The sequence below is a fragment of the Candoia aspera genome, chromosome 1 (genome assembly GCF_035149785.1).
Source record: "Candoia aspera isolate rCanAsp1 chromosome 1, rCanAsp1.hap2, whole genome shotgun sequence".
NCBI classification, from domain to species: Eukaryota; Metazoa; Chordata; class Lepidosauria; order Squamata; family Boidae; genus Candoia; species Candoia aspera.
Genome location: NC_086153.1, coordinates 261,875,591 through 261,897,660, shown reverse-complemented (window position 1 = coordinate 261,897,660; position 22,070 = coordinate 261,875,591). Strand labels below are relative to the sequence as shown.

Below are 22,070 nucleotides of genomic sequence, written 5' to 3'. Positions count from 1 at the left end.
TGGGTGACTCTTTGTTTACAAAGTATATTTACCCTGATTACTGATTTAACTCTTTTTCCGGCTTTGCACAATAAACTAAAACATAAACTTTTAAAAAAATGGTTGTGCAACATGCTAGGAAACAAAAGGCAAGCCCATTTCAGCCAGTAAGCATGCTGTGCAAACACCACCTCTAAGCAACTCCTCCAGAAAAGCTCTTTATACTGACATATAGTTAAAATTACAATAAAAATCAACATAGAAAAAAAAACATTGGGAAGGAGGAGAATTAGTGAACTAAAAAGCTGGCTGATTTCTGCATTTTTTCCCTGAAGAGAATATGCTTATATAAGCTCATAAAGAATTAAATGTTTCAATTATAGTTTTGTATTGTTTATTAACAGATGCACAACCACATACATAAATATTATGTCTCTACCACAGCTTTGTTCTATGGTTGTCCTTCTACATGATGTTAGTGTAAAATTCTTTGAAATCAAAGCAGGGTTTTACTACTCCTAGCAGTTAAAGGCCTAGTACTTATATTATGCTTGACCTTCTAACCATGCTCTGGTTAGATGTCAGAGTACTTTTCCTAGTTAATCACTATCTTCTTCTTTTTATACCATACTGTTGGCATGGTTTCAAACCTGATTAGCAATCCATAGAGTCAACTTCTGTTGTTAACAAAACAATGTGTAAAAAACTTGAAATCCGTTTTTTTATGTTTTTGGTTTTGAAGAAGTGGAGGCCCATCTGGAATGGGCCCAACATATGGGATAGACATTCCTAATTCTCTTCTGTATCTTCTTCAGAAAAATGAGTCTCTTTCAGTTATTTTTGGAAAGTAGCTACCGTTGAAGATATTTATGAAATCTCTTTCAACAGTCTTGTTTTCCCCTAGAGGATTGTTATCGTTAGCTAACCAGAAGCCTGCCTTCATACATAATGCTAAGCTATAACCTCAAGAGGCAAGCTAGGAACAAACAACAGTTAGAGATTCTGGCTAATCATTTTTTTAGCCATCAGTGTGTGTTCAGCCATTATACCAGCCCTTCTCAACCTTTTGACCCTGGAGCAATCCTGGAAATATTTTTTAGGCCTTGGAGAACCCCTGCACATTCAGGCTCAAATACAGGCCAGAAGTTACAAAATTATTACACTTGTTTCATGTGTAGGCCTGTATAGATGCATTAACAGTATTCATAAAATAAAGAACAAAACTTACCTCTTTAATGTGAAGTTGCCCGAATTTGAAATAATTTTTTAAACCAATTGTGTTCTCCCAGGGAACCCCTAGTGACCTCTCACAGAACCCTAGGGTTCCACAGAACCCTGGTTGAGAAACCATGCATTATACAAAGCCATTAACTAACAAACCACTGCATCATTTTGACATGGAAATGTTGCCTCCATCAGTAATTCATAACTAAGCCAGTGAGAGAAGAATTTCTGAACATCCAATTCCACAACTATCTCAGTTTGTTGAGGAATATATTATGAACTCTGTTTATGGCTACTTTGCTATGTATGGAAAATTATCCCATTCATCTCATCTTTTTCAGCGAGTGAAAACTTTATTCACTTTCCTGAATATAGACTGAACTGTAGAATAAGAATGTTTGACACCATTTGTTACCTTATATTTCACACTAATTCTACCTAGAGAAAAGGAATATAGTTCTAGCTGAACCGGTTTAGTGTATATACTAAACTAATATTCTGCAACATACTGTGGAAGTGTACCAGACAAAATACAAAAGAGGTCTATTACACTGGAATAACAGTATCTCCAAAAACAGCTTTAAGGGAGAAGAAAACAGGGAAGGCCACTCCCCTTTACCTTCCTGTTCAGTTGGGAACCCTGAGCTCTTAATTGGAATCTCCTTCATTTATGTTACAGGATTGTTGTGAAGAAGAATGAAGGTGAGAAAACTAATTAAGTTTTTCAGCTGTGGGAATTGTCTGTGTCAGTAGAATCAGAAGATAATTTCCTATCACCTTGAAGCTCCTTCACATGTCCTCAGAATCTGCTCCCAAAGTCTTCCCAATTCTCGGGAACAGAATTCAGTGGCACATGTGGAGGGGATGCAAAGGGAAAAGTGGAGAAGAAAGCTCTTGTGCATGAGCAGGAATGTATTTACAGGCTGTAAATTATTTGGCATATCTTAGTTCTAGATATTTATCCTGCTATACAACATCAATGTATTTTGCAACATTTCCCAATAATATACCCTACTGCAGTGTTTCTCAACCGTGGCAATTTGAAGATGTGTGGACTTCAACTCCCGGAATTCCCCAGCCATGCTGGCTGGGGAATTCTGGGAATTGAAGTCCACACATCTTCAAATTGCCAAGGTTGAGAAACACTGTTCTGTTGTAAGTTTGTATATTAGCAGAGTGTTTTAAGACTGGGCGACAAAAATCAATCCACTACTACCCTTTCTTCATTTTTTTTTATAGTTTCTAAAAAAAAGTTCGTTTTGTTTTGTTTTGCTGCTCTAGTTATTTTTTGCTTTACCTTGTTTTGTTTTTTGTATTATCATTTATGATTGCACGTGGTTGTTTTCCTTTTTTCTTTTCTTAGATTAAAATAATATATATATATATATATATAGGTTGACTAGTAGGCATGCAGAACTTCTTCTGAACTGAGAATCACAATTCAAAAGAATAGCAGGCTGGGACAAGAACTCAATTTTATTTTATTTCATTTATATTTAATTAACATTAAACAGTATTATACTCTACAATCACATTTTTAATGATTTTCCTCTTCTGCCACATAAAAATTAAGATATGAGGGGGAACTGCATGAGTCAGGTTAGGAATACCAGGTTATTGCAATACATGATTGATACTTACTATGGTACTTCTAGTTTTGCTATCAAAAAAGGAGTCTTTATCAGAGAGGTCAAATCTGTGAAAATATTTAAAAAGGAAAGGAAAAAATTAATAAATGTAAAGCAATATACAAGGGAGTCTTATTGTTTGGTCAAGTCTTTTCAACTTGATTTCAACCAAAGTCTTTGGACAGCTGCTACTCATCTTTTGAAGCCCCAGAGTTCAAAAACTTTCAGCCATTAAATTTATGTCCAATCCCTTGCACATAGGATGTTACGTTCAATCTCAGCAATTATTGCTGCTTTCTAGACAGCATGCAGCATCTGTTGCTTGTGCTACAATACTGATGGGGCTCTCTGTTGATTCATACATTACCATATAAAAACATTGTTTTTCAAGAAAAAATACACAGTAAAATCATAAGGAGGTACAGTATAGCTGTATTCCTATAAATTAAAAGACACATTCTTTACTTGGCTGAGAAATATCCTGCAATGATTGCTAAACTGAATGCTGTCACATGGAGACTGAATTAGAACATAGGAAATGCCCTGCTGGATCAGATCCCTGGCCCATCTAGCCCAAGCAGTCTGTTATTACAGTAGCCAACATCTGCACAAGGAAGCCCACTAGTCTCCCAGCAGAAGTTCATATACTTTAATTGACTGTGTGCTGTTTTTTCTTGTTTTTCCTTGTAAGACTCATCAAGACCTAATGTTTCTGAACTTTTAACAGGTTGCTTCTCTCATGGTTTAGATTGTATTTTGCTTGTGGTGAAGAGGCTACTTGGCCATAGACTGTGATGCTGTTTGGATGCTTTCTCTCTTGAAGCATTTTGGGAAAATGTGGCATATACTCCAACTGGTTTTTAATAAAGAAAAACAGCCAAATGAGCTACCTGTCTTCTTTTAACATTCTTAGTTTCGGGGAGTCCAAATATTTTGCATATCATGCTACTTATGTGTCTTTGGAAGCAAGCATGACTGGATTCAGTTGGCTTATTTCCCAATCAATCTGGACAGAACTGCAGCCTTAAACTGCAATCCTATACTTGTTTACTTGGGGGGGGGGTTACTTGAACTCAATGGGATTTAAATTCCACAAGTATAGGATTATGCCGTAAGTCCTTAAGGAAGTTCATCATGACAAAAATCTTCCATGAGCTAGACAAGATCCTGTTTACTTGGAAAAAACGATAAATTTAGTGCAAGTTGTATCCAAACACAAGCCTACATATTTCTAATAATATTCACATGTTTGAGCCTAGTGGTATTCCCAGGGGCCAGTTCTGTTGTAAATGACATTAACTAAAACTGATCAGCTTTGACTTACAAGTGTTGCTTCTCCCTTGAGAAGGGGTAGGAAAGGCGTTTCACTGTCTGATGCTTGTGTTCTGCCACTTTAGGCTGAATGGGTTCTGTTATTTTTTGAATTACAGAGTTGATCTTTTTCAAAAGGCCATGAGGTTGATGAATTTGATACACCTAAGGATCGAAAAGAAATGTTGTTATTGTTGTTGTTTTTAAAAAAATCTACTTCATTTAAGTCATTTGTAGAACATATCAAGGCTTAAAAAAAGTAAAACTCTGAAACAGGACAATTATAATCAGAAAATTGTCATGGGTGGTGGTGTCCCAATGTTGAAATGAAAGGTCAAGTAAAGATAGAACTGTAGGAACAAGAATCTTGTGCAATTATGGTTCTAATCATGACAGAGTGGCTTCCATCAACAGAAATTGGAGGATAATTTCCACATTACGTAAGCTTTCTATGAGCGAGCAAACAAACAAAGCTAATTTCTGTTTATAATGTATCCCCCATTACATTATACAGAGCATTGCTCACAGCACCTTGTCCTTACTGGTTTGGATAACACTACTATCATTTTTCTGGCCAAGGACACTTGATTCTTCCCAATTTCTTTAACTCAAAATTTCTAAAAATGATGGATGGGCTATTTTAAATTTGGAAATAAAATTAAAATAAATAACATGATAAATAGAACTGGATCAGATACTGATACAAAATTCAAGCCTAAAGTTTAATTTTAGTTTTACTTAAAATAAATAATTTGTACTCTAAGGCTGTCTCTTCTTCCATTAGAGGCATTTCCCTGAAGAGTCTGGGTTCTGCACTTAGTATGTCATTAAATATTGATTCATTTCTCAATTTTGCACCCTGAACAGGTACAGACACATCTCTCAAAAGCTTAATATTCATCATATAATATTCTCCGGTGACAATGGGCATTTAGAATGATACTTCAAATATTCATTAGAAATTAAGACTAGATTCTACCAGTGCTTTTATGCTTGAGTAATATTAGGCACAGACATGGTAATTCACATGTCCAAGTCTATATATAGAATCATAATCTCACCATAATGTAGCCATTAAGATAATTCAACTTTTCAAACTTTCTGCAGTGAGAGAAGTATATGATTGAAAACAGAGAAATCACCCTATTTATATATACACATTAAAATTTCCACAGTACAACACTGGCTAGAACGTTTTAAGCAAGTTTGTTGTACCTAGTGGTCCGTTTCAAATGTAACACTAAGCTATAATGGGTAGGTTCACTCATTATACTAAGCCCAAACTTATTATGTTTGAACTAGGGCGTTAAGTAAACTCACTGAAATCAATGGGACTTAAGTAATGATATGTTAGTCATGATTTCAGTAAATTTATTCTTACTATGATGATCCATCCCATCCTCTCACAGGATCCTCTAGAACTGTAGTCTCATAAACTATGTCTAGGAAAGAAGAAATTTAGCAAAGTTAAGGCATGACAGCTACACAGTTTTATGTCTGTAGAACAGATAATGGCCTTGTTTGCCTTAGTGTAGTCAGTTTTTCTTTTTAAAAATATTCTTTATTTAAGGTAAAGGTAAAGGTTTCCCTTGACATAAAGTCCAGTCGAGTCCGACTCTAGGGGGCGGTGCTCATCTCCGTTTCTAAGCCTTGGAGACGGCGTTGTCATAGACACTTCCGGGTCATGTGGCCAGCATGACGACTCGGAACGCCGTTACCTTCCCGCCGAAGCGGTACCTATTGATCTACTCACATTTGCATGTTTTCGAACTGCTAGGTGGGCAGGAGCTGGGATTAACAACGGGAGCTCACCCCGCTGCGCGGTTTCGAACCGCCGACCTTCCGATCAACAGCTCAGCGGTTTAACCCGCAGCGCCACCACGTCCCTATATTCTTTATTTAGCATGTACATAATTCTTGTGCTTCAGGTTTTTCTCAGGTGTGTGCTGTTTCTTTATGTATGTTGAATTGCCATTCTACAGGCTGTCTGGAATGCTGAGCATCTGACATAAAATCTAACATTTAAGATAATGGTGGTTTTATTTGTGATGTGAGATCAGAAAAAGGTAACAAGCAGCCACTTAACTGTGGAAGATCCCTGGCTACCTTGTACTTCCCAAATGTTTTGGACTATTACCCTATAAATCATAGCCAATATGGTTTATAGTCAATAGTCAGAGATCATTCTAGTTCTAACTAAATAGCTTCAGGTTGTGTGTCACTGATATCAGTGAAGTTAGCATTTTATGATGGGCTGAGCAGGGTGGCTGATGGTAACAAAGAAAACTGCAGCTGAATCAAAAGCAAACATAGGCAGATTGTCTTATGCATGATTTTTGGAAAGATATGTGATAAATATTTATAAGGATTCACTACAAAATGGCACCAGCTATGTCTACATTATCTCTTAAGGAACACATTTCTGCAATGCAGTGCAGTAAACATGCATAAACATTTATATCTTGCAGCATTACAATTCATACATTGTTCTATAAATTGTGTCGCAAACTGTACCAAGTAGTTTAGTTAAGTATCCTGCTTCTCTTACAGGCAGACATATTTAATTTATGAGGAGACTATGAAAAGAAGTTAATGTTATGTCATTTAAATGTTTAGATCTCCTGATCTTAAAGAATACTAAAACTAACCTTTTTTGTGGGCATCTTCAGTTTCATGAATTCTGCTTCCCGGCACAAAACATTCCAAGGAGCATGAATTTTTATAAATCCAAGACCATGTATTTTTGTCTTTAAAGAAATAGACAGAAAGATAAACCTTTAGATGAAATAAGCACAAAGCACCAGTTTGTTCAATTTCATATATATAGCCCTGCAAGATTTTCTTTAAAGGGTGAACATAATGAGCATGGGGCAAATAAGAGAGGGTTGATTGTAGATATATGGATCAGGACAAGCATTTTGGCAGAAATAAGCAAAAGCCAGTTTAAATAATGTGCCTTAAATAAAGTTCTTGAAATCAACATTAACATTAAATAGTACTCTTTTCAAATGAAATACTGCTGCTATAAAAAATCTGTCAGTTAAAGATTGTAATATGACAATTCGCCAGAAACATTTGGCTACGCTTTATTATTCATTTATCCTTTTCAGAAGTCCTATTCAATATAATTGAAATTTCTCTTTAATTATGCTCAAATTAATAAGCATCTTCAAATTCCTGGTCTAATCAACAAGATGATAGTTTTAATATTAATTCTTTCAGATAAATCAGAACCTCTATTTGCCTATCATTCAAAGTATTAGAGCCAATGGATTTCCTGGACAATCCCCTTCAGCTATCCTACAGATTTGGGCTTTTGTTTTAAAGACGACATTCCAAAATAAGTTTGTGCAAGTTAACTCTTCCAAGAAGACAAGTTCCAGAGTTAGGAGACTCTTCTCTGTCTTTGATTTGATTGCCATTGCTGCTGTGCCAGTTTACACAAGCATAAAAGCTTGTTTTCATACTGCTGCCCTGCACACCTGCTTACTAGAAATACATTACTCAAGAGACATAAATAGCTGCCAATCTCAATATGGCAGAGCTTCAAAAACATGTAGTGTATTAGCTTACTTCATGGAGGAGAATTTAATCAATTTAATATATGCTTTTCTTGAAACAAGCTTTTACTTTTAACCAATATTAAGGTCAGCAATAAGTTTTCAGGGAACACTCAATGACAGCCAACCATACAGTTGTAAGAAACCCCTTTACCATATATGTCACTTTGTTTTCCTGTGAACATCACCAGACATTTGCTTATATTTTTGATATCATATGTTGCTGAATAGTGTCTTACCGTATCATTTGATTCATGCTTATTTGGAAGACAGCCTCACTGAATTCAATGGAGTTTATTCCCAGATAAATGTGTGCAGATTTTCAACCACTCAATTCAATCTTATAGATTCAGACTTACACTCAGGAAGTGATTATAGGATTACAGGACTGAACTCTAATCCTTTAAATTTTGCCTGGGATTAAGTCCTATAGAATACAGTAGGGCTTACTTCCAGATATGTATTCAATTGTACAATCACTATTTAAAATGAATTAAATACAAATTGTAGATTAGCTACACAATTAATCTTGCACAGTTACAACTATACTCTGAGACTAAAAAAAGCCATAATGCATTACTATGGATGACTGCTTGTAAGTCCCACTGAACCCATTGAAGTTTCTTCCCATTTAAGCATGTATAAAGTAAGTGTAACAATCTCTTAGTATTATTTTCAAAGAAGTGGGTCATTTCTTTTAAAGTCTACCCTCCTCCTCCTCCTCCAGTCAGTGTTGACTCCTGGCGACTGCCTGGACTAGTCCCTGCAGTTTTCTTGGCAAGGTTTTTCAGAAATGGCTTGCCACTGCCTTCTTCTTTTAGGGCTGAGAGAGAGGGACTGGCCCAAGGTCACCCAGCTGGCTTTGTGCCTAAGGCAGGTCCAGAACTCATGGTCTCCCAGTTTCTAGCCTGATGCCTTAACCACTGGCTCTCCATCATTATTAGCCTCATTTAATTGTCAGTAAAATACATAGATGTGACTTGGAATAATAAAATTATATGACTCAATATAAATAATGGCCACAGTCTGAATATGCACACTTAATATGGTACAGGGCTAGCAATATTTTTATTAAATACTAGCAAATGTTAATACTGGAATTAAAGCTGGAGTATTAAGAAACTATTTAAACAAGATATTGCCAAACTACTGTAATAATAATAATAACAGTAATAATAATAATTTAAATGTATATGCTGCCCAACTCCCAGCAAGTCTGGGTGGTTTTTAAAAGGTGGTTGAAGGCTTAATGAATGAAAACACAATGGGAAGTAATTATATACTGAAATGGGAAAATGGTATTTCAATTTTTGTAGAAGCAAATATGCCCAAAATGTGCTGCAGAAGCATAATGCTAGAGTTTGATATTATACAAGCAATACTCTGGCAAGCATATCTACTATTTTCATTCTGATCACTGCAGGTGCTCCATGACCAAAAACTGCCCTAAGCTATATGCTGCACAAAGTGCAGAAATTTACTTGCACAAGTATTTCATGAAATACTAGCTCAACAAGAATGAAGAGAGGAAATCTCTAAGCTGCACTAACAGTCTGCTAATACATTTGAAAGCCTTGCTGCTTATGGTCAGCTAGAGCAGAGGAGATAACTGATACTTGATTGATTGATTGATTGATTGAACTAGCAAATATATATATTAGGTCAGCAAATGGACTGTGTTCCAAATGTATGCTTCTTCTTTTTTCTAAAGCAGGTGTATCACACTGCATAATCAAAGATTCATGAACTCTCACCCAATATAAAATGAAAACAGCTGAACTACTCACTTTTCCCTTTCCAGAAGTGAATTCATAGGAGGTATGGCATCATAATGATTCTGATAACTCAGTAGAATTTGAGTCACTCCTTTGAAATGCATATGCCTGAGATTTTCTCATTTAATTATCCTGGCATTTTTTCATTCATATCACAATTATTATTCAAGATAGGCAGACATTTAACAAAACTTAACAGCTATACTGTACTACTGATTTTTAGGCACAACCTAATTGCATTTTGGAGCCCAGCATTTAATTTGGAACATTTGCTAAAAGGTTCCCGTGAATAAACGGAAGCTAAAATAGTAATATCAGTATTTCTTTTTGACAGAGACTTGGAATTCCTATAATCTTTAGAAACAATGACATGAGTACTTTGTGTTCCTTTTGAACACTGTTTTCCTTAGAGGAAAGTCTTACTATGAAATTCTAAATGCAGATGAATCTTTTTGTTTAAGATCCTCTGCCCTATTTCTGTATACAACATTTCAAAATGTGTTGCTTAAAGGATGCAGAACGTCCATCAGCACCTTTCCTCTGTAACAACTTACACTGTTGGACAGATACAGTATGTTACCAAACCAGTCACTTATTCATTTGGGATAGAAAATGTAATTTGAATTTCTTCCTTCTTTGCCTTCCAATAAAGTTTGACATGCATGGAAACAAACAACTGTAGGACAAATCCTGTTCTAAATTTGTGGGAATTAAGATGTGATTCTAAATGCCTCTGGAGTTCTTGTCATATACCTAGGATTGATTTGGATCTGCTGACAGCATCAGCTTCTTAAACTATATTTAAAAGAAAAATAGGTTTAATTTTTTTACCTCAGACATTTTAAACATTCTTAGAAAATGGCATTTTTCAACACTGCATGTTTAAAACTATAGCATTGTTTTTTTTCAACATGTAAGATTTAATTCAAGGATGTACAGGACAGAACAATGAGGTTAATTTTATATCTTCTATATAAGGCCAGATCATATAATCAAAACCAGTAATTTAGGGATATGGTTTGAGGGAGCTTAAGATCATGGACTAAGAACACAGGACTTAACCATCAATATGTGTTTGAATTTTTGCCAGTAACACAGCTCTTAAAGACACAGAGCTTTTGTCATGAAATGACAACAAACTTTTATTCAACTAAAGGCATTTCCATCAATGATGTAACAAATATGATTGACTTGTGAACAAGTCTCTCTCTCACACACAGAGGAACACAAAGATATCTGGACACACACCAGACTTTTGACAGGGCATTATCTCGGGATATGTATGGCCACATGAATGGGCTAGGTGTTTCTGATTACATTAAGAAGGCTTGTATAAGCTAGGAAAATCCCATAGGAATAGCAGAAAAGCTTATTATAGGAAAGACCTTATAGTAGTCTGAATTAGTTGGAGTCCTGAGGGAAAGGAAACAAATCTGGCAAGATTAAGCAGATGTACAGGGAGAACTGTAAAAGTGTGTATTTCTGCAAGAATTCTATTGGGATTAGAGTGTACTGGGATCTTTCTACAAAACTCCATGCCTAGTCTTATTTTGGTAAATATGATTCTTGTTTTTTAGTTACTCATCATCACCCTTGCATGATTATCCTTGCAAAAGGCCACTGGCAGAGAGGGACACATCCCTTTGGGAAATAATACTGTCAAGTCAAAATATACTTCCGTGGGAATCTCTCTACTGGTTTGTTTTGGAACCGTGCCCCTTGAAAGAAAGCATATTCTCCCACCTATTTATTCCCTCTATTGTACAGATTCATACACGGGGTGAAATGACTATGAGCTAAGGTGAATTCATCTGAACACAACTTTAGAAGCCCATAACACTGTTCGTAATTTGTGTGGATTATTCTTCCAGAACTAAAATCTTTGCACAGATAGAAGTGTAATTCCATGGAAAAGCTATGGTTACCTCTCTTAAAATATTACAATCATGTCATCACTGCATGTTGTGGCTCTACCTCCAAATGCAAAGTTGCAGTGAAACTAAAGGCAGGAAGATTCAGGACCAACAAAAGGAAATACTTTTGCAGAATGTAATTAAATTGCTCCCCTTTGAAGAAATACTACAGTAACTGAGCCTCTTAAGGAACATGAAAGATGTATATAAATTCATTCACGTCCACAGATAACAGGGAGAGAGAAAACTTCTTTCCCCTCCCTTACAACATTAGAAGTTGAAGGCATCCAACAAAATTAAGTACAGGCAGATTCAGGACCAACAAAAGAAATACTTTTTCGTACAGCACAAACTGTAGAATTTGCTACCAGTAGTTATAATGGCAGCCAATTTCTGTCATTTTTAAAGGGGGACAGGACAGGTTGATGGAAGATTAGGCTATAAATGGCTACTAACACTGATTGGCTCTTTGCCACTTCCTGAATCATAGGCAGCTTACTATATGCCATGGTTGTTGGGAAGTGACGGAGTTCTCTACACTCCAGTCCAGGTTTGTGAGCTTCCCAAATCCATCTAGTTGGCCATGGTGTGACATGGAATATTAGACTATCTGGGCCTATGGCTTAAAGGTCCTTCCTATGTTCCTATGTCTTTAAACTTTGGATTTAGAATATGTAATGTAAGAAAGACTCTAAAAATAAAACTTTATAGCCTTACTCAGAACCTTTTATATTTTCTACCAGTAGTACAACCCTGAGAACAGTTGCGAAATCTGAATATGATGGGAATAAGAGACTCTACATTCAGTAAATTTTAGCATTGTCTCTTTTCTCAAGTTTATCCAATGTATTATGAAAGGTATTTAGTACTTTATACCATGAATGAGATACAAGATATTATCAGCAATACAGTCCTATACTATCCCTTCTGGATATGGACCACATGTATTTCTGCTTTTTCTCCCCAAAGTTTCTTTTTACAAGCAAGCTGAAAACACTGTTATTTATTTTGGCACTAGCACTGTGGTAGACTAACCACATCCATTTGTGTGGATATGTTTTGATAACTTTTTGTATTGCTTTATATCATACATTGCATTATAAATGTTAATATTGTATAATGCTGGGATATCTTTACTTTTATTTATATTATTTATTATTGTATTTTTATACTGTGTATTTTATGATTGTTGTTTTTAATTGATTGTTGTAAACTGCCCAGAGTTCCCTGATGGGAGGAGATGGGCAGGGACAAATTAGATAGATAGATAGATAGATAGATAGATAGATAGATAGATAGATAGATAAGCATCACATGATAGGCAGAATAAAAACATTGTAAATGAGTAATATGATCTTGCAAATTTTGGATGGAGCCCAACAGGAAATAGGCTGGACTAGATCCTGTCTTCTTATATATTGGGGGTTAACACAGGTTTCAGCTGAAAAGTGATACAGTACTCCTCAACACCATGAAGCATTATATTCAAATTAAAGTTTCTATCCATAAATGTGATCATTTATGGAAATAAGTGTTTTTAGAAAAGGCAATATATTTAACTGTGTTTTTTTTTTATTATACTTGCTTCTGTGTTTTTCATGGCAGCCTGACATGCCAAAAGAAAGAAGGTAAATATCCACCCTATAAATGGCTTCAACTCTTAATGTTTTTTAAAAACTCAGGATAGTAAATATTGCTTTGCAGGAACTTTAGATGGAGCAGTCTTTTTCATATATAAACCTACACAAATTAATTCTGAATTCTAACACTTAAAAGAAGTGGATGTTACACATAAACTACTATTAACCTGAAGTATTTCAGTCTGGATATGTTAATGCCCATATTAGAGGCTGTTTGTAATAAATGCATGCATTTTTAAAAATGATATGAGCTCTAGGGGATAAGGAAGATTTAATTTGTGAATTCTATAGAAAGGTGAACATTAAAAGTCCATAATCATGCTAACCATGATGCCCCATTCTAGTTCCAGCAGCCACAGTGCATGTATGTTTTTTAGATGGATATTTTCAAGGAACCCCAAGTGGCTTTCAAATCCTATGAAAGCATAAATAGTCCATTTGATTCATATTTCACGCTGCTCTGAAGATGTAGTTGACAGAGATATGGTCCCTATGTGATGGACAGAGATATGGACCGAAGCTAAACATAGGCAAAGGTTTCCTGAAATTGAGGCTGATTCCTGGTTACTACATGGACAAGTTTATGTACATATTTTGGCAACAATACATAAACAATTTGCCAGGAAGTTTTTTCTGCTTCCTCTAGGATTATCCCATCAAACATTAACTAGCTTGGCCCTGCTTAGCTTTTTCTAGATCAACCAAGGTTAACTAGGTGCTACCTCCTGCTCCATTGTAGGCTGAATGCTAATAAAGATGAAATTCAGCAACTGGACAGTGTATATTCTCCCATCAAAAAGAGACTTGAAAAAGGCTTAAGGAAACTCATCAGTTTATCATTTTAAAATTATCACTTAAGATATGATTCTTTGAAATGAAAGCCATGTGCCCTTATATATGTTTGTTAAAATACAGTGGCTCTAGTAAAATACAGTGATGCTCAGTTTGTATTTTTGTACACTCACTTTTTAAGAGGAAATCCATTATATAAATAAAGCTAAGTCAATAAACAACAAAACATAATGTATAATATTTTGTGTGAATCAAGGTTACATGCTCACATTTCTTTGCAAATAGGATTTGAGCATGGTGTATATACTGGAATAATACTTAATTGTCAGCATGTATTCTGCCTATTCATACAAAACTACCTCTATATGGTGAAAAATGTGCATACAATGCAAATCCTCTCTCTTGTATCTTGGTAAATATAAAACATGCATGCCTGGGGCCACATGAAAAATACATGACATTAAAGACTAGTTTCCAAAAATGTTAGAAAAAATATACTTAATTTGCATGGAAACCTATGAAGGCTTCGAGAATCCCAAAAACTTTTCAGCAACTAATCAATATATCAATAATTTTTATATCCACAGTTAAGTAAAAGAAAAAAATAGAGTAATTACATCTTCATCTCTTTCCAGCTCAAGGCCAGCTTGCATGAGGTTGCTTTCATACTCTTCTCTGCGGAATCTCTTGTCATCTTCATGATAATCCATGTGGGGTTCACTTTCATCCATGCTAAGATGCCCCCCTTTTCCAGGAAGTGGTTTATCTTGCTTAACACTTCGAGGCCCCAAGTCATTGAAATGGATTCGCCGAGTGAGTGTTTTACTGAATGAGGACTTCTTGTAGTGGTAAACCAGAATATAATCCACTTTCCTTTTCCCATCTCTAAAATAAAGTCCATATTTGCAGTTGGCATCTGGATCTTGTGAGAATGAATTTAATAACTGAAAATGAAATGAAAGAGACTCAAATAAATATGATTTTGACATTAAAAATTGAAACAGGGATTAAATAATTATTTTCAGACACAGCAAAAATAACCAATGGGCAGTCTTATCAGACTGTTAACTTACAAAACACTGCACTTTAATACTTAAAATTTTGTTGGTGGGTCAAGGGTCTGAAACAGTAACAAATGAACAAACAAACAACAAGCCATCTGAGGTAACAGATGACTTGCCTCATTTGTTTTGCACAGCAATATCACTGTGCAAAACAAATCACTTTGTGAAATCACTGTATGTTTAGATCTCAAGTTACTGGATCCTGAAAATCATTAGCTAATTTTCTACTAGAAATGCAGATCATGTTGAGTGTTTTGTTATTTGCTGCTTTTTTAAAACTGTGTCTTAAACATTGCTGAGATCATGTGCTTCACTCTACCAAAGATATTTGTCTTTTTACAACTGACAAATAGATTAATACTATATTCAGATATTTGTCACTTTTCTTCATCATCTGAAAAAAGAGATCAGTTTTAATAGAGACTGAAAGGAGCCAGCTGGTCATACAGCTCAGCCAAAAAGGTCCGTGGACTTCAGCCAGTAAGGGACCAAGGTTCAGTTTTCGCTTTATTCATAATTCTTTCTCATGGAAAATTAAAATGGAAATACAACTGTCATCCTACCTCCTGCAGCTTCATAATAACCAAAAGTAGTATTGCAATTAAAGTTTGCATTGTTCAAAAGATACAGGCTTCTTAAAAATACGTTTCTAAATTAAAAAGTAAGGGTTATGAATCCCAGTTCATCTTCCATTAAAAGTACTTGTTGCTTATTCAGTAAATCATGATTAAGCAAACCATGGCTTAATGTAAAGTGTGGGCACATTTAGTGTGGATAAACCAAGTTTACTCAGAGATGTACAGTGAGATGTGCGTCTGATTTACAATTCCTAAAACAATGATGAAGCTGTCAGACTGTCAACTGCACATTCCTTTAGGTGGGAGAAGAAATCAGAAATGAGATTCCTTTCAGTCCCTTTCCAGAGAGGTACGTGATTGATGCACCTCTCTGTTTGTTTATAAGAAAAGAGATGCAATCCCATGTTTTTATGATTTACAAGGGATTTTGTTTGTGAAAGATCCTGTGAGCAACTATAGGCCACCTCTGATGTAACTTCCAATTCATGCAGAAGCTGCTACAACAAAGATTATTTCCCACATTGAAATGTTGTATGTTAGAAATCATGTGCATCGAATTCATTACAACCTCTTTCTCCCTTTAGTCCAAAACAGAGGATATGATATGGTATCATGGATTGTAGAGTGGACTGCTCAGATAAATGTGAATTTCAGGTATTATTGAGAAGAGGAGCATGTTCCCATGACACTAAAGGTAATGTCAGTATAAGGCTTACATATGCTAAGAAATACAGAAGCAGCAGTATCAGATTCTTGAACTATTTGCACTATTTCACAAAACAGTGCAGGTGGCCCCACTGTGAACAGAGCATTAAGTCAATTGCAAATCCTATAGCAGAACCGGCAGGTCCAGATGTAAAGCACCACTTCAAATAAACTTAGATTTCAATTTCTGCTGTTTACTAACACTTAGGATTGTTATTTCACCCCCCTCAAACTCCCACTAAAATATAGGTCACTGGATAGAACTTCTAAACAGAAGACAGCCAGCAAAATGCTGAAGTATCAAGTGCTACATAAATAGATGCAACCTGTAGAGACTTTTGCAGCTGGCTAGATTAGGAAAATCTGATACCTTAAACTCACCAGATGATTAAAAAGATTGAATTACTTTGAGCAGTGAAAACTAATGCTAATGTTTCTGATCAGGAACTCCACTTATAAACTTACTTATCCTTAATTAAACAAAGTATTTCAAACCATTACTTTACTGGACTGTAAGAAGAAAGAAAATCATCAATGCTTCCAAGTTTGCGTGTGTGGTCTTTCTCCAGAGACCACTTTCTGTAAATTGGACTGAAGCATAAAAATCAGATTCTTCCTTTTTAAGGGAAAAATGTTTCATCCATCTCTTTTGTATTTTTTGACCAAGATGCCATGACTGTTTTGGTCTGTGAAGTGTTTAAGAACTTTTAATAAGTTTCAGTATACAAGTCTTAGCTAAAGCAACTAAATGCCTTCAAAATGTGGAGAAGTAGAATTAGTTGGGTTTTTAAAACTGTGCTAGGCCACTACAGAAGTATGAAGACTGCATGTAGACCAACTTAAATATTTATTAATATATTAAATCTAATATAGATTCCAACTATGTTTCTTTGCTATATTTTTCTTTTTTCTGTTTTTGTAGCATATACTACATGCAAGTCACTTTATTATAGGGTACATATAGTGCAGTTTTTAAAGAATCCTATTTCAACCTTTCTGTTCAGGTTGGGTGTCTGTCTCTCTCTCACACACAATTTACTTTTCTGTTTGTTACCATTAAAAATGTCTAATTAGTTTCTTGTTACATGTGTTTGAATTGCTTTCATGTCATGTTTATTTATTTGTTTATTGCAGTAGGAAACCCAGGCAGATTTCCCTTGCCTGTACCTACAGCATTTTCCATTGGAAACGCATGATTGTTTCAAGTACTCTAATGCTCTTTCAAAGCACTGAATCAAACATATTTCAGAAATAGGTTTGCAGTTTATAAGAAATTAAATAAAGGCACAAAATTCTATTGATTGTAAAGGGGTTCCTTCTCAGCCACATTTCTTCTTACAACCCCCAAAAGTTCCATTATTAGTAAGAGTAGTACTGATCCCAGCCTTTTCCAATGATTCACAAAAATATAGCCAATTGTTTAGTGGTATAGAAATATCGAATTTAACCAGTCCCTGGACCCCACACACAAATGGAGTCTTTTCATTAATTTTTGATTAACTTCTTATGCCCCTAACTAGCTTACCACAGTATAATATGGACTTCCAACATTATGAGTCAATATAAAAATGTTGCTTCCATCTTTGGCTCAATGAAAGAGCTTCTCCCATATTATTATAATTATGAATTATCATGGTTCCATAATTCCAGTGCTTACATATACCTCCCACTCTGACCAAACCATGTAGACACAGGAATACATTCTTTTCCTTTTAATATTTCCATCGTGAGAAAGTTGCATGAAAGTGTGCAATCATACACCTAATTGCAACATATGCCTCTAAAAGTATTATTTCCATGTCATTATGCTTATGTTATGCTGATTTCAGGTTTTTATTGGGAAACCCACAGAGTTAAAGCTGATTTTAAAAAAACCCTTTGTCCTTAAAAGAACATACAAAGCCTGAATGAATATGCATTCAGTTATTCCTGCAAAATGCCATGTATGAATTCAATAACCAAAACAAAATAATAAGTAATTATGAATGGAAAGGGTACTAATATTTTATCTCCACCATTTCTGAAAGGCAATTCAAGTTCTGTGAATTTGCAAGGTCATTTTTCCTCTTACTAGGATAAGAATGTCCTATTTATAGTGCTCTATCGAGAAACACAAAATACTGTGTTCCAATTTTCTTGACTTTCTGTCTTCTTTATTCTTAACTTGGTTAGTTTACCCAATCGCAAGATCCTGTCCTATTATTAGCAAGGCTTTTTGAATAGTTTCTGTAATTTATTCACAAATATTTAACTTTTAAAATAATTGTCAAAGGCTGTACTTTTTACATTGCCATTTGATGGCATTGTTGTATCTTTGTCTCCTCTACAAATATGGGTTTCTGTGCCTACTAACTTCATTTCTTTAATTTGTATTTGTTTGTAGATTTATATCTCCATTTTTTTCAGGACCTCCTTGCACTCTCTCCTCCATCTTTTTCCTAGAACAACAATCCTGTACAGTTCAAAGTCATCCCCCAAATTTCAGTGGCTGTGCATAGACTTGGACCCTGGGCTCTCTGGTCTTGCTCCAATACTTTAACTGCTAGCCCTTGAAAGCTTTTGCCATAGGAAATATATCTGTATTTGAGATGTTAAATACTCTATTGATTTGACTTTTAAAAAACAGTTGAAACAATAAGCTTTGAAAATTGAATATACATACAAAATTGGCCTACCATTATGTTAAGATTGTCACTTTGTTTCTGGTCAGAGGTTGCAAAATAGGCAGAAGTTAACAGGTTAAACTCTACCACCACTACTATCACAAAATATATATGCCAATGAAAGCTATATCCTCTGGTATTTCCAATTTTTAAAGGCACAGAGCATAATTTTTTGAGGATTGCATTGATGGAAATATAAAAATTAATAAGATTAATCTTACTTTGAAAAGTTTTACAATGTAGGTACTAAAAGGTACAACTGAGATCAGTGAAAAAACTCAGAAACTCCATATTATTTCTGTAATGCAATCAGATGCAAAATACTTACCTACATATTTGTGTGTGTGTACGCAGACAGGTGTATATTTTCTTTTCCATATGGTTCTTCAGAATGATGCTGTTCCAAATGGAAGCTTCTCATTCTTATTTTCATAAAGCACTGAAAAGCTATGCCATGTTTTTAGTGACAAACACTTGAAAAAGCCTTGCATTTGGAAGGAAGAGGTTGCTGTGGGCTGTAACCCTCAGCCACAAGATTGTAAGGCACAAAGGAATTTATGTTGCAGTACCTAGATACCCCCTTGAACCCGCATACCTGGTGAGAAAGGGGCTCTTCTACTCACCGTACTTTCTGTGCGAACATAGCCAATGTCTTCAATAGCTCTGATGTTGATGATGTGGATTCCCTTCTCCTCAGCAGGTAGTGTGGAGTATTTCTCATTCATCCTCATTGTTGTTTCATTAGAAGCATCTCTGAAATCTTCTGGGAGAAACTCCACCCCATGAAACGAACTGTCGGGGTCTAAAGAAAAGAAAAAAAGCCTAGCTTAGAGCTTTTCATGGCCTCTCGTCTCCAGCTGGAACATGTCCAGGTCCCGTCTGCATCTGCCCTGTCTTTTGTCTTCCGCTCTTTGCAAGGACCTCCCCTGTCTTCTCTCCCTTATGCTGCCCAGCTCTACTCTGAACACTTGTATGCTTTGCCCAGGTTCCTTCTTGGCATTGGCTCGGTTAATCAGCACTGTGGAAAAGATTCTGTGTCACAATATAGATGCTGCCAGACTCTTTAGACTGCAGTAGCAGCTGAATGAATTGAATGTCTAATTAATTGTTTCATGAACAGCCATTACAAATTCATTGTCCTCAACACACAAACAAAAATAGTAGCATATAAGCAGAACAAAACAGAGACCCACACGGAATATGCTGCATGCTAGCTTACCTACACAGCCTTGCCATATAAATAATGTTACAGTCACAACAGAATTTTCACAGTCAAACAAGTTGCCAGTACTGGCATTTTAATGATTCTGTGATAACCTTTTGGACAAGAAAATGTCCTAAAACTTAGTCAAGTCTCACCCAATTGTTAAAGTCTCTTTCCAGTCCAGTGAAGGACGCTCTAAATATAGTCTGCCCTGTGGTGATGGACATGTGTTTTTTAAAAGCACACTTGGGATGTGTGTGTAAAGCAGTGTACTAATTGTCTTGCTGGATCACAGAAAACAGATTTTTTAAATGTATAGATAAGAGGTTTGGCCAAGAAAAAGATCTGAGAATAGACAGTACCATTAAAGCTAAATAAACATATTTTATTGTTTAATTCTATCCATATTTGTTTTGAAAATTGCAACTTCAGACAATTAATTCCTAGATGTACAGTAAGATTACTTGGAAACTCTGCATCAGCTTCATTTCAAAATGGATGCCAAAAAGTCCACTGTGATATTATACAGCACTTTAACTCCTCATGCAACAGGGTGCATTGGCGCGGTAGTTGGTCACTTTACAGCACTTGCACAAAATGTGTTATTAAATCAAAGCTGCATTACTTGAGGGCTTAAAATAAAGTATCGCCATAAAGAAGAAACTGTTTTGATCTGATCATTGATCAAGATAAAGGGATTTGGTCTGAAAGTGTTCCAAGATCCCCAAATAACTCCATTTGTGATGTGGTTTATGAAAGTAGCTGATCTGAACAGGTATGGGAAAGGACTGGAATGAGTTGATCCTGTCAGTTTCAAAGAATCATGACATGTTAAGCAATGATAATCTGCCAGTATGTTTACCTGAGCCCCTCCTGTCACAAGCGTTGTCAATGAAAGATACAAGGCAGAACAAATATATCACATAATAAACAGGAAATCATAAAAGCTTGACATGTAAATACTTCAGTAATATAAGGCTGTACTGCATAAAGTAAAAATGTATTTCCAGTAAATTAAGATTATTAGAATGCCAAAGAGCACAGGGTAAGTATAATTTAAATCCCAACTTTTGTATTATCAGTACATTATATAGCTACTGGTTTACTTACAGAAGTCTGATAGGATGCATTCTTCCAAGAGTGCATTCTTCTCAATTGTTACGCTAAAACAGTAACACATGATATTTTTTTTTGAGATTACCACCACTCCTCTAGTCACTATGTGAGGATAGCAGGGTGATTCAAGGCTCTTCACACCTCAAGTAATTTATAATCCTGAATCTTACATAAAGAATGAGATGGTCTAATGAAGATGGTATTTTAACAGATCCAGATGAGATTAGACACACACATCTTACTTCTCAAACACCTTTTTCCCCATGAGACACAACTGATGGGTGACTGCCAAGCAAACCTAACAACAGTGCAGGTATTGGTAGCACATCTCCAACTCTGATATGAAATGCTTTGAGGAACTACATTTGGGACCTTCCTGCAGGCACATTATGGGATGCACAGAGGTAACACAGGGGTTCATTGCAACACCCTTTGAATTGATACACTATCATAACAAACTATGAACCCAATCTGCCACAAGTAATTAATCATGAATAGAAACTTTTCTCAGATTATGGCTGCAACTGGAGCTGGCTTGTACTACTGAATCAGCAATTATTTTAGTTTAAGGATTCTGAAAAAAACACTGCTTGAACAAAATATTAAATAAAGCACAGTCACATTTTGAAGTTGAGCTGTTCCCGACTATTTTGGAGATCTTGCAAAGCTTGGCAGTAACTGCTCAACCATTAATAAAATCATAAATAATCAGGTCAGGAATAAGTATTTTTTTTCCCTTAATGAGAAGGGTAACTCTCTGTGTCGTATCACAGCCCACTTCCATAAAGCCGGCAGGACCAAACCCAGAGAATTTGGATACCTAGGCTAATTGTGAAACTTTCTGAGCAGGGATAGCCTGACATCAGTACTATGTGCTCTAGTAACCTCTTGGCTGGAATTCTGCCATGAGTTATATAT

At 35.6% G+C, this 22,070-nt stretch overlaps 1 protein-coding gene across 3 annotated transcripts in view; it reads right to left on the bottom strand.

Annotated features, from left to right (window-relative positions):
* ANO1 (anoctamin 1) overlaps positions 1-22,070 on the bottom strand; it is a 139,373-nt gene that overhangs the window by 76,866 nt on the left and 40,437 nt on the right. For all 3 annotated transcript variants that reach the window (XM_063289588.1, XM_063289589.1, XM_063289590.1), the window contains exons 2-6: positions 19,456-19,634; positions 14,440-14,766; positions 6,791-6,889; positions 4,156-4,307; positions 2,845-2,899 (exon numbers count right to left, since the gene is read on the bottom strand). In XM_063289588.1, the coding sequence (XP_063145658.1) occupies positions 2,845-2,899; positions 4,156-4,307; positions 6,791-6,889; positions 14,440-14,766; positions 19,456-19,634 (812 nt within the window). The remainder of the gene's footprint in view (positions 1-2,844; positions 2,900-4,155; positions 4,308-6,790; positions 6,890-14,439; positions 14,767-19,455; positions 19,635-22,070) is intronic.